The sequence below is a fragment of the Cokeromyces recurvatus genome (genome assembly GCF_025118155.1).
Source record: "Cokeromyces recurvatus strain NRRL 2243 chromosome Unknown BX663scaffold_6, whole genome shotgun sequence".
Lineage (NCBI taxonomy): Eukaryota > Fungi > Mucoromycota > Mucoromycetes > Mucorales > Mucoraceae > Cokeromyces > Cokeromyces recurvatus.
The window spans coordinates 44,549-70,512 of record NW_026251392.1 but is presented as its reverse complement, the minus strand read 5'-3'; the positions used below and the strand labels follow the sequence as shown (position 1 = coordinate 70,512).

Genomic DNA, 25,964 nt, shown 5'->3' with positions numbered 1-25,964 from the left:
TTTTTTTTTTTTTTTTTTTTTTTTTTTTAAGTATAATTACTGTTTTTTCATTGGACAAATATAGTGGGGAACTCGGTATATGAAATTTGAACATTGTGCTAAATAAACTTTTTTCTTTTTCACATAAAAAATAATATAACATTCAATGCTTCGATTACCATCGCAACCTACAATTCCCGAATGGAAGAACAATTGGGAAGATATTCAACCCGCTTTACATAAAATAAGAAGATCGTTGGCTTCCTTAAGAACCTCATCGTTAAAGGTGATGAGAGTAAGCCAGCTTGATTCTGATATTTTGGACACAGAACTGGTGGATATTTTAAAAGAACAGCTTTGGAATGCCTTGTCGTTATTTAAGGTATGATTGACAAATTTAACATACATTTATAAAGAATAAAACTAATTTTATTTTTATTTTAAGCCTACTTTCAAAGAAGCTTTTGAGCCTGAATTATTAGGTCTTCTTAATCTCATTTTATTTAAACTATCAGTTTATGATTCTTCAGCAACTTATGGCTCACAGCTTCAAAACTTAAAATATCGTAATGAATGGAAGCATGGAGGTGCTTGTAAGTTATTATCCATATTATTATTATTATTTACGTGTTAAAAAAATAGGAAATAAAATAATTATAACGTATATCTGTAGTTGAATCTATCGCAAGAGATGCACCATTAACAAAGGGACAAAAGATAGCATATGGAATATTGACAGTAGGGGGGCAATATGTATGGACAAGAATGAATCGATATATAACAGCAAAAGGTTGGGGAGAACTAGAAGAATCAGATACTCGTAATAAAATATATCGTGTTTTACAAACTGGTGAAAAATATTGGAAAGCATTTTCTTTAGTGAACTTTTTAATCTTTTTATGGAATGGAAAGTATCGTACATTAATTGAACGCATGTTAGCAATGAGACTAGTTTACTCAAAGAAATCAATGAATCGACAAATTAGCTTTGAATTCCTAAATAGACAGATGGTCTGGCACGCATTTACGGTAAAATTAAAAAAAAAGAAAAAAGATAAAGACATTTTTGTTGTAGAAATAAATGCTCATCAAATATTTTATCATGAAGGAATTCTTGCTGTTCTTAGTGCCTTTGATCAATATTGAAAAACTGAAAATGAAGTTAATGCGTACATTACTGCCCAAATCATATCTTGTGTCTTCAAAGGGATATGACCAACTACCCATAAACCAATGTGCAATTTGTCATGATTCGAGTTCAAGTGAAAATACACCACTTGGTCAAATCCAAAATTTTACTGTACATAATCCATATAAAACTAATTGTGGTCATATTTATTGTTATTACTGTATTCAAACTAAAATCTCTATTTTTGGTGATGAATGGCCATGCTTTCGTTGTGGTGAAAAAGTAACTGAAATTCATAAATATATTGAAAGAGTAGAAAATGTAGATGAACAAAAAATAAAAGAATAATTTAATCGTAAAAAAATAAAATGAAAAAAATAATAATAATAATGTACAAAGAACCGTTTAAATCTATTTACAAATCGTCTGCTGCTTCCATTTCCTTTTCATCAAATACTTGCTTAGCTCTTCGAATATCTTCACTCATATATAATAATTCTTCTACACGAGCTAACTTTTTCGCATCCTTACGTAAAATAAACTTAAAATCCTCGACACGAACTTTATTACGATGTTCCGCTACTGCTGAAGCCTTTTGACACTACATATCCAAAACATTAAAAAGTTGAATAGTTTTCATGTAATGTATGTATATTACCATTTCAACGATATAATCAATAACCAAATCATCTAGTACTGCAATAGAATCTGCTGCTGGATTAGGTACATCACCAAAACCATACATTAATAACTTTACTGATAATAAAAAAAATCAGTATATGTTTCAAATCAAGATATTACTATGAGTCTTACAATCTCTAGAGAACATTCCCTTCCTTACGGTCTTCCTTCTACCAGGACCAATACCTGGCTCGCGATGATCTTTTGACTCTCTTACATCTTTAAATTCTTTAGAATCACTCATGTTTTTTTCTTTTAGTTTAAGGAAAGAGATATTTAGAGAAAAAAAATAAAATAAAATAAATAAATGCAGTTTATAGTGACGTCGAAAAGCAATGTAAAAGCGAGTCACTATTACATTGATATTTATTTAGCATTTGATCAACCACGTAGAAGAAAACCAGATATGCAAAAGAATAAACAGCCTTTTTCAAGAGCAACTTGTAATGTATTTAATAATACTGACATACCATTTACAGATGGAGAATAGATCATGCCATTAAAAGGCTGATAACATTTAACGATTTTAGTAGAGAAGGAATCGATGAATAAGGGCTACAGTGTGAATATTAAATATTGTAGATTGAGTTTAGAGCTTTAATAGCAAAACCCAAATATGTTAATGTATGGACAAACAAAAAAAAAAAAGAAAAAAGTCGAATAAATGATGCTATGCTTAACAAGTTGATTAATACTAACAAAAATAGAAAATATAATATTACATATAGACTTATAGGGGGAAGGAGGATATCAATGGTAATATGGCTCACCCCCTTAAATTTCAAAATAGCGGTATTATTCAGAGCATTTATATAAATATTTATGTTAAGAGTGGGAAAGGGAAAAAAGAAATAAAGATAAATGGTAAAGTCGTAGTTATCATTGATCCTTCCTTCATCATAATTGACCTATTTTTTTTTATTTCCACAATTCCCAAGAAAATAAATACAAAAGTCGATATTTTTGCTTATTTACAAAGTGTTTGAATGAATATTTCGTACTTGGATTAAACAGTACCTAGCAAATAAAACATATTAAATATTGAATAAGCTATTTAATGGAAATAAAATACAGGAAGAATCTTAAACTCTCGAAATAAGATACAACTTTATTGTAAAAGTGAGAAAGTGGAAGTCTAAATCAATAATAATCAATCTCTGCTGCTTACAGTTTCTTTTGAAAAGAAAAAAAATAAAAATAAAATTCCTAGTGTTTATGTATACTCTATTTTCTCGTTTCACCCAATGATATTTATTTCATTTTTGTGAGTTCTAAATTTTCCATTCAGTTGAAAACTTTTGCAAGACACCAAAAATCTTGACCAGCATCCAGCTGTTGCTGTCATTTCTTTCTCTCTCTCTCTCTTTTTTTTTTTTTTTTTTTTTTATTTTTCTTTTCTTTTTTTTTTATTTTTCTTTTCTTTTTTTTTCTTTTAGCGTTCACACATATGCCTAAAAAGACATCTTCATCAGTTCAAAAGACACCAAATGAACTAGTGTCTTCAGTTAAATCTTCCAGCTTGAATTTAACAGACATTGAATCTGACTCCATTTCTAAAATTGCTAAGAAGTACTTTTCAGATAATGTTGAGTGGGATCCCGAAGTAGTCAAAACTATCATCAAAAATGAGCTTGAGCCTGCCGAGTTTAGTTCCCAGAAACTTTCAGTTTTAGAGTTTTATCACTACTTGGAAAAGGTGCGTGTTATTGATCAACCCTTCCAAAAAAAAAAAAAGAATTATCGAAATTAAACAGTATTTTTCTTTTATAAATAGTATCTCTGGCCTCATTATAATGAAGAAGCTTCTTTAGACCACGTTATTTCTATTTGTTTACTTGTTTATGAGAAAGCACGTCAAAGCATTCCTCTTTGGGGTAAGTTTATAAATATACATTTGTTTATTTAATTATAGTATTTATGGCTAACCATTTCTATTAGACGCGTTTGCTGATGACACTGAAAAGTTCTCTTTGTTTTTTAGGCGTATTATTCATTTGATAGTTGATCCTGAATTGCCACTATTCTTTTCTAGACAATTATTAATCTTTTTAATTCATTGTTTCCAAAGTTTCGATAATAATTTTGTTCGTACAGAATGTTTGAAATTGGTTACTATTGGCATCTGGGCTCATTTAGCTCACGAAGGAAAACGAGACCAACTCTTTTCTAATTATCCTAATCTTCTTAAATTATGGAATACAAATAACAAAAAATTAGCTGCTGCTAGTAAGTTTCGAAGAAAAAAAAAGTTTTAAATCTTCATGTCGGATCTAACATGTGTCTTCTGTTAGAGAATACAGCTCAAGAAGAATTAGTATTTGAGAGGAGTTGGCTAAGCGCTATGTTGAAAAGATACATCGATCTAGTTTACAAAATTCCTGAAGACGAAGATGGTAATTAGATATAATAGTTAAGAGACTTAATTTATTAACAAAATGCAATAGTTGACGAGGAAATCATCAAAATGTCTGAACGCTTTTTAGAATTCTTCATTGATTTGGAATCTCAATTATCTACCCGTCGATTCTTTAATACATTATTGGATGATCATCAAATTGTTGTATTGTCCCAAATGGCACCATTTATACGTCGTGAAGATAAAGATGTCGATCTTTTAAAAAAATTATTAAATACACTCTCCTTTTATTCTAAATTTGAAATCAATGATCACACAGGTGTTCCATTAACAGATATTGAAATGACCGAAGCTCATTCTCAACAACTACTTCAATTACAGGTATATTAAAAAAAATAATTAAATTATATCAAATAACTTACCATAAAAAAAAGCATGTTACATTCCGTTATTTTAGAGATGATATTAAAGAATTACCATTGGCTAATTTGAGTTCTATCGAAACAAGAGAGGGACTCTTATGGCATTTAGAACCATTATCAGAACAAGTATTGACTCGTCTATGTACTATGCTTAATATTCGTAGCGAACCACTTGATATCTCTATTGATGTTGATATAAAAGATTTTTTGATAAACGTTCTTATTGATAAATATCAAAAGAGAGAAAGTCAGATTGATATTATCAATAATCAGCCTCTTTATCCAGATGAGGAAGCACTCTTTAATGATAGTTTAATTCAATCTCACTTTTATCCCGGCGATCATCCCTTGGCTCTACCTAAATTAAATCTTCAATTTTTGACCTTTCATGATTACTTTTTAAGAAACTTTACCTTGTTTAAACTTAAGAGTTTTTATGAAATTCGTCAAGATATTGAAGATACTGTAAAGCAGCTTCAACCTAGGTTAACATATCCTGATTATATAACTGAATTTGCTGGTTCAGCACGCATGGCGGTTCCTATTAGCAGTTTTGGGTATTTATTATATAATATAGTAGTATAGTATATAAATTGATCTAATCTATTTCATTCTTTTACATATATAGTGTTATTGATATTGGTGAAGCTAATCTCGGTGAAAATAAGCCTTCTCGTGTGCGGGCTGATGTAAGTTTATTTTATTTATTTTTTTCAAAGAAAAAAAAAGTCTGCTTTGCATGTTATTTAACATTTTTTTTTTTTAGATTACTTATGATATTAGTCAGTTTTCGTCTAATATTCGTTTTGAATGGGATGCTTTACGTAAACATGATGTATTATTCTTATTAACTATTGAAGCACTTGAAAAGTCATCAGATCCACTAGAAGCTGATGAAGACTTTAGAGAACATTATGGTATTAAGCATATTCGTGGTTGTGAAATTGTCGAAGTAATTGGTAGTGATGGTAAATATATATGAATGAATCATGCACGAACTGTATACTGATTTATTTATTGTATAGGTCGTCCTATTGATGAGTTTTCGATGATTACTGCTGAAGATAGAGCTGGAAAATTAAAAGGTACACGACGCACGCTTCGTGTAGAACTTGATCCAAATCAATACAAGGTAATATAAAATAGAAGTGATAAATGAACAGCATGTTAATACATATGTGTATGTATGTATATTATAGATGGATATGGATAAAGTGAATAACAAAAAGGCAACAGACCCCCATACAACTTTTAATATCCTTGTACGTAGAAGGCCTCAAGAAAATAATTTTAAATCTGTTTTAGAAACTATTCGTGATTTGATGCAAACTCATTTGATTGTTCCTAGCTGGTTACAAAAAGTATTCTTAGGGTATGGTGACCCTGCTAGTGCTCATTACACTAATATGCCAGATCGAGAGCATACTATTAACTTTTACGACGCATTATTAGATTGGGATCATTTCAAGACAAGCTTTGAAACTGGCAAAAATATTCAAATTGCTTCCGGTGAAAAGGAGCCATTGGACCCACCTTATGTTGTGACTTTATTAGATGATCCCATGGATGAAGATAGCAAGCCTACAAAGAAATCTAAAAAATCCAAAAAAGCAACAGTGGTGGAATCCAAGTCGGAGACATATGAGGTCTCCACTTATAAGATACCTAACATGGGCCCCTATAAACAAGATAATTCTAAAAAGAATCAAATTCGTTTTACACCTACTCAAATTGAAGCCATTTATTCGGGTATGAACAATGGTTTAACAATGGCTACTGGTCCTTCTAATGCAGGTACAACTGATGTTGCTGTCCAAATTATTGCAAATTTATATCGCAACCACCCTGAACAGCGTACATTAGTTTTAACACACAGTAATCATGCCTTAAACCAAATTGTAGAAAAGATCCTTGAATTAGACGTAGATCCTAGACACATCCTTCGTCTTGGCCATGGTGAAAAAGAACTTAATACAGAAATTCGATTTAGTAGATATGGTCGTGTTACTGCAGCTTTAGAGAATCGTATTACTCTTCTCCAAGAAGTAAGCCGTTTATCACAATCACTTGCTGTACCAGGCGAACATGGAGCAACATGTGAAACAGCTAATTATTTCTTTAACGTACACATCATACCTCGTTGGGAGACCTACATGAATACGGTATCTGACGCTGACTCGATAGAAAAGATTCGTGATTTGTTTCCCTTTTCTGAGTACTTTACGAATACACCTTCACCTATCTTTACAGACAAAATGACCCCGGCTGAAGCTATTGAATCGGTTAAGGGTTGTTTTAGACATTTAAGTAACATGTTTAAGCAACTTGAAGAAATTCGACCCTTTGAACTTCTGAAGACAGGACATGAACGAGCCGATTATCTATTGACAAAGGAATCCAAGATTGTTGCAATGACTTGTACATATGCTGCTTTAAAGCGACGTGAATTAGTGGAAATGAATTTTAAATATGATAATATTATTTTTGAAGAATCTGCTCAAATTTTAGAAGTTGAAACCTTTATTCCATTATTTTTACAAAAGCCTCAAGATGGTATGAATCGATTGAAACGTGCAGTTATGATTGGTGATAAACAGCAGACACCTCGTACTGATAAAGAGTCTGCTTTCCAACAATATGGTAATGTAAAGCAGAGTATGTTTGCACGATTTATACGATTAGGTGTTCCTACTGTGCAATTGGAATAATAATAATAACGTATTGTTATCCTAATAAATCGTGAATATCAATTTACACTATTGTATCTTGTATCTTTATATATTATGCATTTCTAATAAGTACAGAATGGTAAAATTTTATTTTTTATGTGCAATAACATAATGGTTATCTCTATCATAGCCAGAAGTTTCTATCACTGAATCCTCAATTTGTTCAAATAAAGCATCTAATTCACCTTTTTTAAATAAATGATAATATCTAGTATAATAGTTGAGATAAATTTGTATTAGTTTTTGGTGAAAGAAAGAAAGAAAGAAAGAAAAAAAAAAAAAAAAAAAAAAAAAAAAAAAAAAAAAAAAAAAAAAAAAAAAAAAAGAGAGAGAGAGAGAGTACCTATTATAGACAGCATTATTCACCTCTTCTTCTTTTTGTCCTTTTCTAGGTGTCAACTTCCAAGGTACAAATACATCTTGTTGCCCAGGCTCAAAATTACGTTTACTAAACTTTGTTTGTTCTAATGCCCATACAAATACTAACACTTTCCCCCCAGGTTTGACAATCTTGAATAAATCCTTAATAGCCTGTAATCTTCTTTCTGGACTAGCAAAATGATGTATGACAGCAATAGAAATAGCAAAGTCCTAACTTTCAAAGTTAGTAATCACTTTTTCAACCATTTTTTACTATTCTATATACGTATGTATGTATGTATATGTACAACTTACGAATGAATTAGATCTGTATGGTAAATTAAGTCCGTCTGCTACCATGCCCTCAAATCCGCGATCATGCACAATCTTGATCAAGTTGGAGCTCCTAAAGATCAAAATAATTAATTTCGTTAGATTTAATTATAATGCATAGAAAAAAAAAAGGAAGGGAGGAAAATAAAGAAGGAGAAGGCGATTACCTGTCTGAGCCGAGGATCATAAGATTAGGGTTGACACCAATGTATTTACCATTTCCACAGCCTACATCAGCACCAAGACTACCAGGTTTTAAACTATGTAAAAAGTTTTCTACAACTGGCCAAGGTTTATAACGAGTATCACTGAAATGAGTCGCAATTACTTCATATACTTCGTGTACATTTTTTTGTTCATATTCTTCCTGATTTTGATTTGGTATTGTTACCGCAACGGGTTGTGGTTTGTTGGCCATTCCGACTTTATATTTATGTAAATGTAACAAAAAAAAAAAAAAAAAAAAAAAAAAAAAGAGCTTTTGTATTTATTTATTTATTTAAGCACAAATTTGACTTCCGTGTATAAATTATTTAAAATTGGAACTTATCTCTCTACCTTATCAACATTATTTATAAATCACAAGAAAATAACTGTGAACAGTATGAAAACAAATTACTGTCTGTCGCAGATATACTATATGATGTGTGGCAACATGCAACCATCCTTGAATGAAAACTCAGAAAGTTTTTCAAACTGGTGCTCTAGGAATAAATTGGATTTTTTTGAACAGATCATCGTAACGTCCAGCAAACTTTTCAAATCAAAAGAACATTCCAGCGTTCTCTATACATGTTAAAAGAAGAACTCAAATATAAGTAATGTTTAACGCTTTAATTGAATTTTTTTTTTAAAATCTTTCATACAGGTAATGTTATTGAAGATATTATTAGCCTTAAACGAAAACATCAGGATTATATGATTAATTTGAAAGCCGATGGGGTATATATTAATTGGATATTGTAGAAAGAGTAAAACGAAAAATACAAAAGACGAAGTTGTCAAGTCATTAAGTGGAATGGTGTTAGGTTTGCAGATGAAATATATATGACAGTTAGTTGCAATGCAAGTACCCCCACGTTTAAACGTGATATGAAGAAAAATGGTATCATTAATAAATTATCTGGCGCCCAAGGTATGTTACCTAATGTATTGTGAGGCTTACAGTTCGTGTAATGCTTAATTCCTTTTTTATAGATTTAATCAAAAGATTGAAAGAGATGAAGAGCTTCTGTTTAGTTGTAATTGATTTCTCAGGTTTAACTACTAATATGGACAGTTTAATTGATGTAATGAGGAAACTACAATATATTGCTTTTTAAATAGAACAATTAGCTTACTTTTGGTTGTAGAGAACATAAAAAAACCATTATTGAAAGTATTGTAAATGCAAACGATATACAAGCTTTAGATTGTGAGGATGAGTTAATCATGTTGAAACATTTACACAATTTCGATGGAAGACAAAACTGTTACCACAGATCAAAAAATAATTGATTTTTATGTGTTTACAATTACCATAAGATTAAATCATTCATGTTCATCTATTATAATTCAATAGATGATAACTTAATAATAAACACTATCGATACTTATGTTTTTTATTATAAAAAAAAGAAGAAAAAGAAACTATTACTGATTCTCCTTTATTGAAGTGTGGTTATTTAAAATAGCAGGATATGGTTTGTATTCTGATGGATTTAGATTCATTGTTTTTATTGAACAAAGAAATGGCCATTTAGGATTTTCAGAGTAACATATATCCACAAGCTCCATTTCATCAATTAATTTGGTATATTTTTTTTTTGTTTTCTTCATTATATTCAACAGCATAGAACAAGCAAACTGCTTGTTCTCTTGAAATGGTTGTCATTTTAGTTTGTTTTGCAAGATTTTTTTTTTTTTTTTTTTTTGTGTATGTTAAGAAAAAAATACCTATTTTTCAGCTGAGTGACCCATTTTAAGATCTTTTTTCATAACTGGTGGCCCAAACTTTTTTAAAATGACCCAAAATTATTTTGTGCAGACCCAACCTATTTTCTTCAGCTGTAATAATAAGAATAGTAATAGTAGAGAAGGAGAGAATTTATCAAGTACATCACATAATACAATAATTTATTTTTTTTTAACCTAGAGGATAAGGTTGGAAAAGCATAATTACTTCTGAGGTATAAAACACATATACAATCTAAATTGATGTTCAACAGTCAATGACAATATTAAGCTTTTATAAATGAGTTATGCTTGTTAATTTCTCTTTTCCGATAATTCTTTTACTCTTGTCTCATCACCAGGACGAAGCCAAGTGCCACTTGTTTCTCTATTAAAAAGTTAAAATGAATAACGTGGATATAATCCCTTTTTTTTTTTTTTTTTTTTTTTGCTTTTACTCTTCATATTCTTTTAATAAAGGCTTAAAAACATAAATTCCTGTACTAATGCCAACTCCAACAGCAAGTGCGACTTGAATAAGCTTATTTGAGAACATCTCTATAATACAATGTTAATGGCTTCAATTGGTAGGACTAAAAATCTCCAAATTTCGTTTTTACAATTAAAAAAATGTATTTTTTTTTTTTCTAAAATAAAATGACCAGTGAGTACTTGCAATTTAATTATGTTGTATTGCCCTAGTCAATTTCAAAAAAAAAAAAAAAAAAAAAAAAAAAAAAAAAAAAAAAAACTCACATTTATTTTTAGTTGTCACTTGAATAAATTTCCTATGTTGTCTAAAGCCAGTGTAATCGATGATTACTAGATGAATGTACTTGGCTGATATTGTGATAGTATCTATTATATCTTGTTTATATAAGTATTGAGTGAACAACAAAGATTGATTATATTAAATATTAGTTTGTTTAAATCACTTTGGCAGTCTTTTATTATACTTTTAATATGCTTGCTAGTGTTGGGGTCATTGATAGATTCATCGATGTTAGAACTGTAGCTTGTAAATACATGTTCATAGAGATACTTTACTGTTGGCTTTCGACACCTATAGGTTGAGCAACTTCTCTACAACAGATTTTGAAGTCCTGACGTTTGACTTTCTCATGTGACCAATAATACTATCGTCAACATCAGATTACTAACAACTATTGCTTGTTATTCTATCGGACTAATCTTAGAGCGTTGTAGTAAATTTTAGTAAACAGAAAACTACTCATCATGTCTAGGTGTGGTGTCTGAAGAAACAAATTGTATCCAATAATATTGTATGCTGGTATTTAATTTGACTGAATCAAGGTTGTACCTTAGATGTCAAATACAATCGTTTCCTTTGTATTAAACATTCTTAATACAGAATCAAGACATTGATAAAAGATGCCTGCTGAAAAACTATAAAAGGAGAAAGACTCCAATTATCATATTTTAATCTCTTTAAAAAATAAAATAACTAATTCTTACAGATTATTTTTTGTTTGTCTATTATTTTCATAATGATATGATATAATACAAATAAATAACAATTTAGTAAATCATTCAAAATTTATTAAAATTATTTGCAGAAAAAAAAAAGAAGCATTATAACTAATGGCTTTGTGTCCATTGCATTGTTCTGTTCCAACAGAGTATATAACCACGATAATATGTAGAAAGATCAGGTATATCATTTGGTGCGTCCAAAACACAATTTGACCATTGTCCTGTGTTTGATACTGAAAATCTTAAATGAATATGTCTATCAGCCTCTCTATCTCTGCGCATACTCTTTCTATTCCAGCTTCCATCTGAATGGTCATGAAATCCACCACAATACCAATACTGGTTTTGATTTCTCCAACCTGTCCTCAATCGAGCTTGATTTAAACGTTGATCAGTTATACTTTTACCAGCTACAACTGAAGGACACATCTTATTGAAGATGGCACCTTCACAAAATTGCCAACAGAGAAGGAATAACAATACAAATACTTTGAACATTTTTTCTTAACAAAAAGAAAGAAGACAAAAAGCTATTGATAAAGTAAAATAAAGGAAATATGATAGAGTAAGTTTGTGAAAACTTTTTTGATTGTTCAAAATGATTACAGAATAGGTCCCTATTTATATATTGTTGCACCTGTATGTAATGATAATATACGATATAATAAGACATAAATATTAAGTATTCATTACACAATAATGTTGTATAAACAGCATCATCATGTCAAGGAATAATTATATAACTATCAAATGAAACCCTTATTGAATTAACAATTTGTCAAAAATATAATACCATAACATGATCTGTACCATGACTGTTAATACCATCATAAAGAGGTTAATATGTGATAACACAACATCAGTGAAACAAAGCATCTATAAATGTCATCTGTAATTACAAGGAAAGTAGAAATAGCCAGAGAGATTGTACAAGAAGAATGAATACTTTTATATACAGATATATATTGATATATGTATATTTATATATATATGTATGTATGTATTTCTTATGAAAATCCTAACTTACGCCTGTATTTTGCGAATTACTTTTGCTCCTTATAATTGAACTTATACTACATATATGCTTTGTAGAATGAATAAACTTTGCGATATATTCATGATGACTAAAAGCATATCCTATAAATAATTAAAGTTGTAATGTTTAATATTCATCTATGCCCTGATTAAATAACAACTTTATTATTTAGCAGTAATCTTACCCGACATTTTCCTTTTTTTTTCTTTTTTTTCGAAACCAAATAACGAAATTTTGTTCGCTTATATTAGTAAATGGTCTAGGAAAAGCATAATAAAGTATAATATATTTATATCTTTAACACTCCTTCCCTTTACTATAATCATTCTTTAATGTGTGTCTTAAATGAATATCATTATACACAATAGAGTATATTTGACATGTATAGATCTACTATGGGTACTATTTGATTATATTCATCATATATCAATTGGACTAATATAACATGTATATAACTAATTTATCCAGTATATATATCTTTAACAGTAGTAGTATCATTCATGACGCGGGCATTTATTATTTTCGCTTATGATACAAGAATGTGTTATAAACTGACATTTAATAAGAGTATATAAGTATAAAATATACGATTATTAAAAATAATTATAATACCTCCCAGTTTTACTACTTAGTATTACTATTATTATCACAGCATATTATGTAATACATCATCATCCGCTATACAACAAAAACTTTATTCTAAACTAAACGATATCACAATATTATACATAGTATTACTAATGAATTCGTATATGATAAACTTAGTTAAAGTAATTTTAACATAATAAAAAAATGTAAAGAGTAATAATAAAGTTGTTAAAGTGATTATAATGAATTATTTTTACGAAAAATATTGTTATGCTCCATTTCTTCAATTTCCTTTTTTAGATTTCGTTGCTATCTTTTTAACCTTAGCTCGATTTCTATTGGCAGATCTACATTAATGACATGAGAAGCGATTGGTTTTTTTTTTTTTTTTTTTTTTTTTTTTTTTTTTTTTTTTTTTTTTTTTTACAAAGATGGTCTCAGTGAACAAGGAAATGAGGCAATAGAACGGGAGAAAAACTTGATCCATACCTTGGGCTAAAAAATTGATAGAGAATCTTGAATGGGATATACATGAAAAAAAAAATTAATAAAGTCAATCATTCCAAAAGTCAGCTATAAGAAAAGCAAAAGCATTATCTTGAAAACTATTTTGATCAATATCCCTCTGTCACAACAAAAGATGCAGTCGATACTTTAACATAAGTCTTTGAAATCTATTGTTGTTGGAGAAGTTATATCCATGGAATGTGATATTTCAACCAAACGAGTTTTATTTCATGCTGTTGCAAGAAATGATGAAGCTAGACTTCGAACAAGATTTAAATAAATAAACACATATATGAATTTTCTCTAAAATTGTATTTTTATTGATGAAACTGGTTTTTATATTAATATGAAGCTGGAAACTGTGCATTCAGCTCGTGGAGCTCCAGCTATGATTATTATTCTGGTTACTAAAGTAGTACCCCATATAGTTCTTAGAGCAATTTCTGTCGTAGCAGGTATTATAAATACCGAGTTGAGGATTCTTCAGATTCAAAGGAAATAAAGATAGATGGAGCTCATAAAATAAAGGCGACCTTTCCAAAGGCCCCAGCTTCTAAAAATACAATTACAGATCATTACCTGATCTTTATTTCGAAGACGCTAGATTATATGGATAAAATGCTTGAAATGAAAGAATTCTGTCCTATTATGGATAATGTGTCAATTTAGACCTCTAAATAAGCTGAGAGAATAATTATAGCACGAAATTATAAAATATGTTTATCTTTCTCCTTACTATCCCAAGCTCAATCCTACATAGTAATTTTGAGCAAATGTCAAAGATAAAGACGTAGTTATTTTAATGAAAATGAGTGTTTTAGAACAAGAATAACTGGAATCTGTAATAATATCCCATTAAGAAATATTATAGTCTTTATCCAGTATTCTTTTGGTATTCTTGAAAATTGCCCAAGTATTGAATTCGTATAATACTTATATTGAAGTTTTTGAATTTTGCTAATTGAGTTTAAAAAAAAATACCTTTATTTTTAAAAGCTTGCCATTTGGCACCGTGAGCACTGTACATAATGACATAGACCTTTTCCCGCTTTCCAACACTTGTGATAAATTTTTACCATATTTGGCAAGCGTTACTAAGACTTCTATTATTCAAATAAAGCTACAGTTCGACAATAAAACCTTTGACGAGTGTAATGGTACCCCTTCGAGGAGCCTACAATAAAAATGCAGAGCCTGCCCTCACTGAGGAACAGCTGTCTGAACTCGACATCAACTTTTCGACATTTCGAAGACAATTAACATGTCCTGCGTGTTTCAAAACCACTACTTTTCATAGACATGGGTCTTCAAATAAAGAACCCTTCCAGCCTCAATTTTCATGCCCCTCCTGTCACAAAGCTGTAAAAGCTTTTGAAATGTACCCTATAGTCCGTTCTGCTGCACAAAATCAACAACCGTTGTCTCTAACGACCTCCAACGTGGAGATTATGCCACCCGAATTGGAATCTACTACTGCCAGCAACAGCCAATCTGAACTTATCAAGCAGTTATGCCAAACTGTCGAGCAGTTGACTGCAGAACTCTCTTAAGCACGTAGTGAAATCCAAAACTTACATGCCCGACTTAACAACATGCCTACCGTTACAACAACCTTGGAGTTTCCCATCCTCCAGGAATCCCAAAACCAGCTTACTAAGTTCCCAGATGCTCCTTGGAACAACAAAGAGAAAGTACAAGCACTTAAACAACCTTCACTTCAACAACGTGAACAACGCCGTCTCCAACGAGAAGCTGCAGCCGCCCGCTTCTTTCAACCACCATCATTGAACCAAGGTTTCAAGTTCGTCTACATCCCAACAAAAGCCCGAATTCCTGTTGGCACCTTACGCACTACCTTTCGAAAACTTGGTGTTAATACTGCTCGATTACTCAACATTCATTATTCCGCTCGTAATACAGTTGCCATTCTTATCCATAACGATTACGAAACCGAATTTACAGACCTTCTACGCCACCATAACATTACAATCAAAGCAGATTTTAACCCCTCTAGTGGTAAGATCCTTGCAGACCCCAAGTACTCCACTCTTACAACTAATGAAAGAGACGCCATAGCGTCAGACCTCCAACAAACCCGTCTGGAACGTGCACTTGACCATATTCGTACACCAGTTAAATTCGCTGTTGCCCGTTTTTTCCTCGACAAACAATGGATTTCTAAACGAAAATTTGACTCACTCAAGGCCGACCGTAATACACAACTAAACAATATCTTTGATTCTCCTCAACAGCAATCAAAACCACCATCGGACGGTATGATTACTGATGACACCGAAAGAGAAGACGTTCCTATGGACGGCACACAAGGAGAATATTATGATTGTAGTCGTATTTACAACTAAGTTAATAGAAATAAACCATCATTTATTACATAATAAAGAGGTTATTCATATAAAACTAGTGTATTGTACTTCACAGCATAATATTTATTCTAAACTTAGTTTTAATAATAGTCATTGTTAGAGTATTCGAGCATTAAAAAATAATTATATACATTGCATTATGTAATATAATAAGAATTCAATAGGTTTATGGCTGTTATATTCAATTACATAATTATTGATACAAGTCATACATATTATATATACATCCATAATGTTGTATATTGTTATAGAGGGAATATTCACTATAAATTAATATTAACGCGTTGCTTATCCCAAAGACAATAATCGTGTATATTTTTAATAACAGCAACAGCTCAGGCATAAATCTGCATACTGTGCACACTTGTGCATACTTGTGCATATTTGTGCATAAAAGCTTTATTATAGCAGTATTCACTTATCTAAATCACACTCCCATTAATATGACTTACCTTACAAAAACATATAAATAGCACTCATCATTTTTCCATGTTATTTTCTTCTTGTACAATTTCTGTATTAGTAATCTTTAATAAAACTATACAAAGCTTTCACAGACTTGTCTTTTCTTTTTTTCTCTTTCCTTATCTTTGTACTTAAAACAAGTACAACATCATCAGCATACAGGAGACAATTGATGGATCGAGCAAAACGGCAGATATCTGTTGGAGGTACGTCATCAAGCGGTTGACGACGAAGTAGAGAGGGCAACTGGTTAATGTAAATGGAATACAAAAACGATGATAGAATGGAACCCTGTAGGACGCCAGTGGTAGGTGAAAACCGATAAGAGGTAGCGTTCGAAACAAGAACTTCTATATAGACATCATCAAAAAGATGTTGAATTAGACCAAGCAGTGCTGGAGATAGGTACAGTCGAAGGGATTGCCAAATAAAATTCCGGTCAACAGTATCATATGCGGATTTAATGTCAAGGTAAGTGAGAGTAGGAGTGACTTTAAGCTTTCGACGGAAAATTGAGCATGTTTCTACGAGGCAGAAGGCTTGATCAAGTGTACTCCGGGAGCTACGGAAGCCTCCTTGGGCAATGTCAAGTTTTGGACTCTGGCATTCGAGGTCAGTGTATAGGCATTTTTCAAGTATCTTACGAAAGGTGGACGTCAAACTGATGGGACGAAAGTTGCTTGGGTCAGAGATAGAGCCTTTTTTGTGTATCGGGATTACTTGGGCCACACGCCAGGAGTGAGGTGTGTACGACCATTGCCAGCATAATCGAAAGATGTATAGGAGTACAGGATTCAAGGTTTCAGTCAATGGTTGTAGCATCTCAACAGTGAAATGATCCACACCAGGTGCTTTACCACGTGGAAGTTCTTTAATTGCTGTGTTAATACAATTAATATCAATAGGACATGTATGAATGTCATCTGTTTTGTGTACAAAGATAAGGAAAGAGAAAAAAAGAAAAGACAAGTCTGTGAAAGCTTTGTATAGTTTTATTAAAGATTACTAATACAGAAATTGTACAAGAAGAAAATAACATGGAAAAATGATGAGTGCTATTTATATGTTTTTGTAAGGTAAGTCATATTAATGGGAGTGTGATTTAGATAAGTGAATACTGCTATAATAAAGCTTTTATGCACAAATATGCACAAGTATGCACAAGTGTGCACAGTATGCAGATTTATGCCTGAGCTGTTGCTGTTATTAAAAATATACACGATTATTGTCTTTGGGATAAGCAACGCGTTAATATTAATTTATAGTGAATATTCCCTCTATAACAATATACAACATTATGGATGTATATATAATATGTATGACTTGTATCAATAATTATGTAATTGAATATAACAGCCATAAACCTATTGAATTCTTATTATATTACATAATGCAATGTATATAATTATTTTTTAATGCTCGAATACTCTAACAATGACTATTATTAAAACTAAGTTTAGAATAAATATTATGCTGTGAAGTACAATACACTAGTTTTATATGAATAACCTCTTTATTATGTAATAAATGATGGTTTATTTCTATTAACTTAGTTGTAAATACGACTACAATCATAACAGTGCTCATAGCTGACCCTACTGACCTTGAGGACCTGCTGCAGAAATGTGAGGAGCATAGTCAACGCTTAGGTTATCGCTGGAATCCACTGAAATGTGCTATACTGGCTCCTAGTCCTAATAATCGTTCTTATTCTCTGTATGGCACTACACTACCTCGTCAGACATCCTTTTCCTACTTGGGTATCTCTATTAGCCCTGGCGGTCTCTTGAACACAGCTGAACTAGTACAGAACAATATTAATAAGGCGCTTCAAACTATGAATCAAATGACGTCCCTCGGTGTCAATCACAAAGGATTTGATCGACTTCTCTCTGTCCGTTTTTACACTCAAATAGTACGTGCTCAGCTTGAATATGGCCTCGCTATTAACTCGGTCTCTGTTACTCAAATCACAAAATTAGAAGCATGTCAAACACAATGTATCCGAAAAATTTTTGGTGGTAGTACTCGGTCCTCAACTAAAGTTATGTTGCACTTGGTCAACCTGCTCAAAATGAAGGAACGTATTCACCTCCTGCAAGCTAAATTCTTACTTCGGTCTATCTACTCTCCGGACGATACTCTTGTTTCCAAGTTTTTACCACATATACGCCCCTCTTCAAGCCATTCTCAATGGTATAAGCTTTCGAAACACCTATTTGGTAACGGTATACTGCTTCTTTTGAAGATAATATTTATGATCCTCGTGCTTTTGATGGTATCTGTAAAGCATACCTGAAAGATAATCTTGGTGATCGACGAAACAGTAAGAATGCCGTTCTCTTGTCTACCTGCCGTCCTACCCTAGGTATCGATCCTATCCTCTGGTTACCTATGTCAAATGCAGAACGCAGCCGAATAGTCCGCTGGCGTCTAGGTTGGTTACCTGGTGGTACCCTAAACCGTGCATCTATCACCCTAATGCCTTGTTCACAAGATCTCGTGCTATATGGTGTCTACATATGCATCGAAGATTGCAAATGCCTTTGACCGAACCCAACCCTTTGTCCTTCCTCTTGAATAAGCTGCCAAATAAACAAAAGCGCAGGCCGCCAATCTCAACACATCTGTCTTTTTCGCCTGGACGATTCGTTAGCCTGCTATGTGCCGTATAATTTTTGAACTTGACTATCTCCATCATGGTAAAATTCCTCCAGAAACTGCCCCCCTTGGTACAAAACTTGTAAACTGGCTACGTAACCCTGAATCTAGTATTTATTGATATATCTTGCTTTTCCTCTTCCCTTCTCTCTCTTTTTTACCCTTTTGCCTATCAAAAGGTTTTTTAGTACACTTTTATCCTTTCTCGAACTGACCCGGGCAATCCAATAAGCCAGTATTATGTGCTCACATGGGTTGTTTAAATTTTTGTTATAAAAATTTTTGTTATAAATAAAATAATCCTTAATCGTACATAATGACATATGGACTATCTTGCTTCACTCCCAAATCCCTGAACCCTCTGACCATCATCTTCTTTCAATACAATAACAATTTTCTGATAGTTACTCATCATCACTTATACATACACTTTAACATTTTCCCTTTTATCCCAAAATGGTTTTTCTTTCCTTTTTTTTTTCATAGCGATCTGACCAGGGCAAAACAGCATATACATATGCTATGTGCTCATTGGTCGTTTTTTTAATTTTTTAAATAAAAATCTCTTTAATCGTACATAATGACATATTAATTATCTCAATATTTTTTATCCGGGGTAAACAGCCATTATTTCATCATATAAAATGAAACAAAATTATGCAAAAATCAAAAATTAAGTAGATCTTTGTATAAAAGTCAAAGTTTTTATTTTATTTTATTTTATTTTATTTTTTTATTTGTTTTTGTTTTTTTTTTGCTTAAATATTTTGAGGAATGATATCATCGCAGCCTTCCTCAAGTTTAAATAATAGTAATATTGTTCAAAAGGATGCTAATGCTGATCATGGTATGGAGTCTTCTACTGTTGCCGCTGATCTAAGTAATAACCAGCAGCATGTTAACTTTACCGAGACAAATCCTATGGATTCTCAAAATCAAAATCTGAATGATTCTTATGATTCATTGGAAGGTCAGCAAGACTATTCTTTTATAAATGATAAGAAGCGTATGAATGAAAGTAGTAGAGGATCAAGAACAGATACCTCGAATTTATCAGATCAAGATCTCCCTACTTTGGATAACGATATGTATGTGGGTCCAGAAGAACAAAAATCAATGATAGACCCTTCACAAGGCAAGTTGAAAATAGATTAGTATAAATATATAAATTTTTTTTCTTTTTATTTGTTTATTAAATTTTTCAATAAATAAAGATTCTTTACATGCTTATAAGCTTATAAATAATGATTTGCAAAGCCAAAATGATCAAAAGACAGTTCAGCCTCATAAAATTTGTTTCAAATTACGTTATCCACAACCTTTAACTTTAAATGAACCCTGGATTATCGTAACTAATTTAGAAAAAAAGGCTCTCAAATATTTATTATTAACGTGCGCCATCTGTTATTTTTTTGGGCGTTATGGATGTAGTTGGCTAGTGTTTACCCTAACTTGTGGATCAGGTAAAATCGTGTACATGTGTATATATCTATATATATATATGTGTGTGTGTGTGTACATATATTATTGTGATTAGTACTAAGTTATATATAAATATATATATATATATATATATATATATATCAAACTATATATTTTTATATAGGCTTAATTGCATTTTACATGTTATCCAATTCAGTATTAGATAGTCTTTATTGGCAAATTGAGAAACTCAATGGCGCAAAAAAAGTAATTCATTATCATCATGATAGTATATACATACATGAAAAGAAATAACAAATTTTTCTTTATATTTATATATATATATAAGCTTGCTGATTGTGGTAGCAGTGATAGTATGGGTGAATCAATGGAATGGCTTAACGATATGCTTTCTAAAATTTGGCGATCCATTGATCCTAAAGTATTTGCTACAGTTGAGGATATATTAGAAGATACACTAGTTAGAGTTGCTCCAAAAATTATTGTAAGATGACGTTATACTTTCCTCACTTCTTGAAAAAAAAAAAAAAAAAAAAAAAAAAAAAAAAAAAAAAAAAAAAAAAAACTAAAACATCTTATATAGAAAGCTGCAAAAGTCAACGATTTTGATTTAGGCTCAGCTGCACCACGTATTGAAAAGTAAGATAAACTAATGCCACTAAATAATAAGATAAAACAAGAATTATGCTAACATTATTTTGTATAGAATGCAAATATTTCCACCTACATCAAACCAATCGCCTGATAGTATCGTAAGTTGAACCTTTAAATAGGATGCACTTTATATATGCATACATACTTAGACCCATTTTTTTTTAATTTTAGTTTGGTGAAATATCATTTAGCCTTCGTACAGATTCTAGTTCATCAGCTGCTTCAAAAACAAAAACTCATTTCTCTACCCCTCCTGGTGCATCTATTCGCTTTAAATCAAGTGTTTATGCTGCTGTTGATGTTCGTGCTGAATTAATCAAGTTTACTGGTAATATTAGATTTAAGATCGTAACTTCTCCAGAACCTCCTTTCGTATCACAAGTTGTTATTTCTTTTACAAAAGCACCTGTTATTGAAACTGCCGTGATGCCGATTACTAAGAAATTAAATATTATGGGGGTAAATGAATTGCATTATTTATGCAAAAAAAAAAAAAAAAAAAAAAAAAAAAAAAAAAAAAAAAAAACATGATATTAATTTAGTTTTCATTTGTTTGATATATAGCTTCCGATGTTACATGGACTAGTAAATGAAGGTGTTAAATTGGGTTTTAAGCCATTAGTAGATCCAAATACAATTGACCTTGATATTGCACAAATTATGGCGGCACAACTTGATACATCTGCTATTGGTTTAGTTAAAGTAGAAGTAAGACAACTAAAGAACATGAGTCCGACCTCTGAAGGTATTATAGTTGTATAAATCGATTAAAGTATAATCTGATATGAATTTGTTTTATAATTTAGATCCTGAAAACTTATTTGTCACTTTATCATTAAGTAAAATTGAACAAAATGATGTACAAGGCACACGCATTTTAACAAATAAAATTGATCCTTATTGGAATGAAAATCTTTATCAACTTGTAGCATTGGGTAAGTATTTGTGTTCTTTTTTTTTTTTTCTAATCCTAAAAATTAACAAGAGCACGGATAACACTTTAACGCTTTATCTATAAATATATTAGATGACATTAAAAATGATGTTTACGTCAATATTAAAATATTTAAATCTGATAAACTTGGAACAGACGTCATGTATGGCTCTATCTCAGCCTCTGTAAGAGATATTGTTCTTGGAAAATTAGATGAAGTTGGCAATATCACAAATTGGTGCACAAAAGAAAGAGTTATGTTTGATGGCTGGGCACCAGTAGATGATCGACCAGAGAATAGCTCAAGAATCATGTTAAACTTCAAATTATCTTTCCATCCTAAATATATCATTCCAAATATGCATCATCCAAAGACAGAATTAGCTCGACGAAAAGCAGAGAGAGAAAAGCAGGCTGAAAAGAAAAAGAGTGAGGGACTTGATATAAGCGATGGTCAAAAAAAGCTAAGATTAGAAATGGGTGATGAGTTAAAAGAAATAATTGATACTAAATTGGAACATCCAATTGAAGACATATCTCAACAAACAAGTGGTCAAAGTGATTTACGCAAAAATAACAAGTCAGATAAAGCTGATGTTACATTAGCCTCTAATGAAGATGCTGGTGTTAATAAAACACAACTAGTTGCTTCTAAAGATAATTCAAGTAGGATAGATAATAAAATTGATGAAGATGAAAGTGATGATGATATGGATATCGAACTTGGTGAACCTGTGTCTCGGGAACATATCTCAGGTATGTCCTATTATGGCATATATATATATATAATTTCTATTTACAAATATATGTATATATCATTAATGGATGTATTTGTGTAGGTATATTATCGATTAGAATTACTGAAGGTAAAGATATTGAAATTATGGATCCCGATCTATTTAACTCCAAAGAGCGAAGACACCCTTACAAGCCAGGTAGACCCGTAAACCCTTATGCCATTATTTACATTAATGATCAAAAGATTTATCGAACTCGTGCTAAAATGAGTACTCCTAATCCTGTAAAGTTGAACAGTATACACAAAGTAAATTTTATTTAAGTCTATATCTAACTCTTTTTTTTTTTGACATGATACATAGTGCTGGAATGCAGATACAGAATGCTTTTTGAAGAATTACGAAACTGCGTATGTTCGTATTAGTGTCAAAACAAGTATTGACTTGGAGCAAGATCCTGTTATTGGCACAGTGGTATTCAAAATCAGTGAGTTGTTTGAAAAAGGTCGCAAAAAGGTTAGTTTTTTTTTTGTCTAAAAAAATAAAATAAAAAAGATAATACTAATTATTTTTATTTAGGTTAAGAAAACTCAACGATGGGTTGGAATTGGCCATGGCATTGGTTTTGGACAAGTGTTCCTTGATCTTACTTATAAACCAATCAAATTGACTCTTCCAAAAGAGCTTTTAGGAGCTGGTAAAATTAAAGAAGTTTATATTTATATGCTATTTATTTATTTTTTTTAACTATTTTTAACTTATCTTTCTTCAGAGGTTGGAACTTTAGTCATTGAAAGTGTAAGATTATCCAATATTAAAAATGCCTTGGATAGTCAAAAAGCAAGCTCTACGAAGGCAACATTCGCTCTTAATGTTGAATCTAAAATTACAAAGGAGTTAGACTCCAACTTACTACAAGAACAAACTGATGGTATTTGGGCTTGGGCAGAAGAGAGTATGTATTTCCCTCTTCTCATGAGATATAAAACTGCACTTTTCATTCATCTCTCACAGGGTATGACAGATGGGAAAAAAGTTACAGCTTGTTTATGGATGAAAGAAATTCTTGACTATGATTGGCAAGAAGCTGTGTTAGCATTACGTGATTATACCTCTGAAGTCTCAGATGAAGCTAACCGTAATGAATTACCATGGGGTTCAGATGGACCTCATGGTAGTATTATTGTTCGTATCAAGTTTATTCCTGGATTTTCTCCTGTTCATACTAGTCTACCTTCGTTTACGACAGATATGTTGGGTGCAGATCCATTCCAAAAGGATGATACTTGGGAAAAGGCACATCTTTTAGTACGACAAGAAGGCTCTGAACATTATGCTATTAACGTTCCTGAAGACACAGTTATTGATAACAATAAAAGACAACCCATACTTGATACAATCAATAAACATCAAAAGGAAGGTTCTTGTAAGGGCTCATTGTCCAAATTGAAACATAAGAAGGATCAGAATAAGCATTACTCTTTAAATCATTTGAGTGAAGAGCAAAAACAAGAACTTATAAATATTCGGAATGAAGAACAGCTTCATAAAGGAGGGAAAATGCCTATTACTGAAACAGAAACAGCGACAGCAACAAACCCCGCTGATGATGTTCCTTACTATACATCCGAAACACCGTCAAGAGCTGTTGATAATAATGCTATCATTGAATCATCCTACAATTCACAACCTATTGTTACCAACGAACCAGTAACTTTTAATACAGATACGTTCGATATATTCAACGAGAAATCTTACTCAAGTGTTCTAGATCAACCTACTATTACGAATCCAGATTTAGAAAATAAACGAGCCTCTTTATCAAGTACAGTTAGTGATAGACCTGTAAACAGCTTTGATGTCTTAAGGAAAAACACAAATACAACTGTATCTAATAATGGTGGAGCCTCAGTTAGAAATGAAGGCAAGCGAGATTCAACTTCTTCTAGTTCATCAAGCAATGTTCCGATCTCGCCTACCCACTCTTTTAATTATGGAGAAAAGAGGAATTCAGTAGCAAGCACATCATCTAGCGGGCAACACGCAGATAATGATGGACCCTATGTAAAGACGAATATTCGAAGAATTTCAACGAGCAACATGCCAATGAATAATGACAGATTGAATGGTATTATGGAAATTGAAACTGTTCCTTACTTGGATTCTATGAAAGATAATTTATCCAATTCAAAGATTCATAATACAAAAGTGATGCGAAAACTTTCGAAAGGAAAAGATTATATTCAGCAACAAATTAACACATTGCGACAAGGTCATAACAATGAGTCGCGAGCAAAGCAGTCAGTTAAAAAGGAAGTTTAATATACATTTTGCATTCTTATTTTTCTTTTCCTTTTCCTTTTTTTTTTATTGATTACTTTGGTATAAATATTCTTTATAATAAATTTATGTTTTTTTTGCTGTAATGACTGAAAATTCTTTTATCTTGTCGAAAGATAGAAAAATATACATTCAGATCACTGTATATACTATACTTTTTTTTTGTCCTTTTGAAATTATTATTCAAATATCTTCTTAATGCCATTATAATACTCTGGTGATACGTAATTTCTTATTTCTGCATGACTCAGCCATCCAAAATCAACGATCTCTTTACCATCAGGTTGACATTGGCCTGATAACCATTCTGCTCTAACAAATTGTACCTTTAAAATATTATTGTTAACATAAAAGAAAGGATAACCTTATTATTATTATTTTTTTGTTTTTACTTTGGCTCCTGCATATCTCTTTTTCTTCTTTTTAGACATAATAAATTCAATAGGAAAAGAGTACTGGTAAACACAGAATGGTTCCATCTCATCAATCAATTTCACTTGAATATCCTGTCCACATTCTTCTGCTAGTTCTCGAAGTGCACCTTGTGGTATTGTTTCATTATGTTTCTTTTTGAGTCCTCCTTGAGGAAATTGCCAAGCATGGTCTTCTCTTGGTTTCTTCACTAATAAATAAAGTTTTTCGGAAGGCTTACGCTGAACATTATGAATGTCAGCGTCATTGCTATCATTCATTGCTGTAGTAGGGGATCGATAGATTGAAATTCCTGCTACTGAACGATACTCAAGTACATCTTCACTAGGCATTTTACAAAAAAAAAGGAAAAAAAAAAAGAGCGATAA

At 31.4% G+C, this 25,964-nt stretch overlaps 12 protein-coding genes across 12 annotated transcripts; 7 read left to right on the top strand and 5 right to left on the bottom strand.

The window, feature by feature from the left end:
• Positions 1–85: 85 nt before the first annotated feature.
• Positions 86–1,463, top strand: BX663DRAFT_501089 (Pex12 amino terminal region-domain-containing protein). Its single transcript, XM_051526434.1, has 4 exons — positions 86–361; positions 425–572; positions 653–1,008; positions 1,088–1,463. The coding sequence occupies exons 1-4, from the start codon at positions 146–148 to the stop codon at positions 1,454–1,456; spliced, it is 1,089 nt and encodes a 362-aa protein (XP_051384921.1). The 5' UTR covers positions 86–145; the 3' UTR covers positions 1,457–1,463.
• BX663DRAFT_501084 (transcription initiation factor IID, 18kD subunit-domain-containing protein) lies at positions 1,464–2,048 on the bottom strand. Its single transcript, XM_051526433.1, has 3 exons — positions 1,922–2,048; positions 1,767–1,864; positions 1,464–1,709 (listed from the first exon to the last, which is right to left on the bottom strand). Exons 1-3 carry the CDS (start codon positions 2,031–2,033, stop codon positions 1,524–1,526), a joined length of 396 nt encoding a protein of 131 aa, XP_051384920.1. The 5' UTR covers positions 2,034–2,048; the 3' UTR covers positions 1,464–1,523.
• A 1,188-nt stretch (positions 2,049–3,236) lies between these two features.
• Positions 3,237–4,044, top strand: BX663DRAFT_529875 (uncharacterized protein; the record flags this gene model as incomplete). Its single annotated transcript, XM_051530278.1, has 3 exons — positions 3,237–3,485; positions 3,564–3,663; positions 3,728–4,044. The coding sequence occupies 3 exons, from the start codon at positions 3,237–3,239 to the stop codon at positions 4,042–4,044; spliced, it is 666 nt and encodes a 221-aa protein (XP_051384919.1).
• A 317-nt stretch (positions 4,045–4,361) lies between these two features.
• Positions 4,362–7,275, top strand: BX663DRAFT_430323 (P-loop containing nucleoside triphosphate hydrolase protein; the record flags this gene model as incomplete). Its single annotated transcript, XM_051522793.1, has 6 exons — positions 4,362–4,526; positions 4,580–5,124; positions 5,196–5,256; positions 5,334–5,535; positions 5,593–5,699; positions 5,767–7,275. The coding sequence occupies 6 exons, from the start codon at positions 4,362–4,364 to the stop codon at positions 7,273–7,275; spliced, it is 2,589 nt and encodes an 862-aa protein (XP_051384918.1).
• Positions 7,276–7,383: 108 nt separating this feature from the next.
• Positions 7,384–8,407, bottom strand: BX663DRAFT_529873 (S-adenosyl-L-methionine-dependent methyltransferase; the record flags this gene model as incomplete). The annotated part of the gene is made up of 4 exons (XM_051530277.1): positions 7,384–7,504; positions 7,640–7,887; positions 7,972–8,062; positions 8,157–8,407. The coding sequence occupies 4 exons, from the start codon at positions 8,405–8,407 to the stop codon at positions 7,384–7,386; spliced, it is 711 nt and encodes a 236-aa protein (XP_051384917.1).
• A 629-nt stretch (positions 8,408–9,036) lies between these two features.
• BX663DRAFT_549799 (uncharacterized protein) lies at positions 9,037–9,311 on the top strand (the record flags this gene model as incomplete). The annotated part of the gene is made up of 2 exons (XM_051531172.1): positions 9,037–9,124; positions 9,187–9,311. 2 exons carry the CDS (start codon positions 9,037–9,039, stop codon positions 9,309–9,311), a joined length of 213 nt encoding a protein of 70 aa, XP_051384916.1.
• A 754-nt stretch (positions 9,312–10,065) lies between these two features.
• BX663DRAFT_501071 (uncharacterized protein) lies at positions 10,066–10,620 on the bottom strand. The gene is made up of 2 exons (XM_051526432.1): positions 10,380–10,620; positions 10,066–10,309 (listed from the first exon to the last, which is right to left on the bottom strand). The coding sequence occupies exons 1-2, from the start codon at positions 10,475–10,477 to the stop codon at positions 10,237–10,239; spliced, it is 171 nt and encodes a 56-aa protein (XP_051384915.1). The 5' UTR covers positions 10,478–10,620; the 3' UTR covers positions 10,066–10,236.
• Positions 10,621–11,453: 833 nt separating this feature from the next.
• BX663DRAFT_501070 (uncharacterized protein) lies at positions 11,454–12,109 on the bottom strand. The gene has a single exon (XM_051526431.1). The coding sequence runs from the start codon at positions 11,911–11,913 to the stop codon at positions 11,521–11,523; it is 393 nt and encodes a 130-aa protein (XP_051384914.1). The 5' UTR covers positions 11,914–12,109; the 3' UTR covers positions 11,454–11,520.
• A 2,591-nt stretch (positions 12,110–14,700) lies between these two features.
• Positions 14,701–15,096, top strand: BX663DRAFT_549796 (uncharacterized protein; the record flags this gene model as incomplete). Its single annotated transcript, XM_051531171.1, has 1 exon — positions 14,701–15,096. One exon carries the CDS (start codon positions 14,701–14,703, stop codon positions 15,094–15,096), a length of 396 nt encoding a protein of 131 aa, XP_051384913.1.
• Positions 15,097–15,138: 42 nt separating this feature from the next.
• BX663DRAFT_549795 (uncharacterized protein) lies at positions 15,139–15,909 on the top strand (the record flags this gene model as incomplete). Its single annotated transcript, XM_051531170.1, has 1 exon — positions 15,139–15,909. One exon carries the CDS (start codon positions 15,139–15,141, stop codon positions 15,907–15,909), a length of 771 nt encoding a protein of 256 aa, XP_051384912.1.
• A 3,871-nt stretch (positions 15,910–19,780) lies between these two features.
• BX663DRAFT_501057 (uncharacterized protein) lies at positions 19,781–25,202 on the top strand. The gene is made up of 14 exons (XM_051526430.1): positions 19,781–20,191; positions 20,271–20,519; positions 20,663–20,745; positions 20,828–20,983; positions 21,083–21,138; positions 21,206–21,251; positions 21,325–21,612; positions 21,718–21,898; positions 21,960–22,088; positions 22,181–22,843; positions 22,927–23,108; positions 23,188–23,340; positions 23,404–23,521; positions 23,597–25,202. The coding sequence occupies exons 1-14, from the start codon at positions 19,831–19,833 to the stop codon at positions 25,144–25,146; spliced, it is 4,215 nt and encodes a 1,404-aa protein (XP_051384911.1). The 5' UTR covers positions 19,781–19,830; the 3' UTR covers positions 25,147–25,202.
• Positions 25,203–25,319: 117 nt separating this feature from the next.
• On the bottom strand, positions 25,320–25,955 carry BX663DRAFT_501051 (uncharacterized protein). The gene has a single exon (XM_051526429.1). It carries the CDS (start codon positions 25,926–25,928, stop codon positions 25,539–25,541), a length of 390 nt encoding a protein of 129 aa, XP_051384910.1. The 5' UTR covers positions 25,929–25,955; the 3' UTR covers positions 25,320–25,538.
• Positions 25,956–25,964: the final 9 nt, after the last annotated feature.

Excerpts from the sequence above, each read along its gene's own strand:
- BX663DRAFT_501057 (XM_051526430.1), top strand. The coding sequence starts at position 19,831 with ATGATATCATCGCAGCCTTCCTCAAGTTTAAATAATAGTAATATTGTT. Across the intron at positions 20,746-20,827 it reads AACTCAATGGCGCAAAAAAA|CTTGCTGATTGTGGTAGCAG; the intron begins GTAATTCATTAT and ends TATATATATAAG. Across the intron at positions 23,341-23,403 it reads TTGAAAAAGGTCGCAAAAAG|GTTAAGAAAACTCAACGATG; the intron begins GTTAGTTTTTTT and ends ATTTTTATTTAG.
- BX663DRAFT_501084 (XM_051526433.1), bottom strand. The coding sequence starts at position 2,033 with ATGAGTGATTCTAAAGAATTTAAAGATGTAAGAGAGTCAAAAGATCAT. Across the intron at positions 1,865-1,921 it reads GGGAATGTTCTCTAGAGATT|TAAAGTTATTAATGTATGGT; the intron begins GTAAGACTCATA and ends TTTTATTATCAG. Across the intron at positions 1,710-1,766 it reads TTGATTATATCGTTGAAATG|TGTCAAAAGGCTTCAGCAGT; the intron begins GTAATATACATA and ends TTGGATATGTAG.
- BX663DRAFT_501070 (XM_051526431.1), bottom strand. The coding sequence starts at position 11,913 with ATGTTCAAAGTATTTGTATTGTTATTCCTTCTCTGTTGGCAATTTTGT.
- BX663DRAFT_501071 (XM_051526432.1), bottom strand. The coding sequence starts at position 10,477 with ATGTTCTCAAATAAGCTTATTCAAGTCGCACTTGCTGTTGGAGTTGGC. Across the intron at positions 10,310-10,379 it reads TTATTAAAAGAATATGAAGA|AGAAACAAGTGGCACTTGGC; the intron begins GTAAAAGCAAAA and ends ACTTTTTAATAG.
- BX663DRAFT_501051 (XM_051526429.1), bottom strand. The coding sequence starts at position 25,928 with ATGCCTAGTGAAGATGTACTTGAGTATCGTTCAGTAGCAGGAATTTCA.
- BX663DRAFT_501089 (XM_051526434.1), top strand. The coding sequence starts at position 146 with ATGCTTCGATTACCATCGCAACCTACAATTCCCGAATGGAAGAACAAT. Across the intron at positions 362-424 it reads ATGCCTTGTCGTTATTTAAG|CCTACTTTCAAAGAAGCTTT; the intron begins GTATGATTGACA and ends TTTTATTTTAAG. Across the intron at positions 1,009-1,087 it reads TGGTCTGGCACGCATTTACG|GAATTCTTGCTGTTCTTAGT; the intron begins GTAAAATTAAAA and ends TTTATCATGAAG.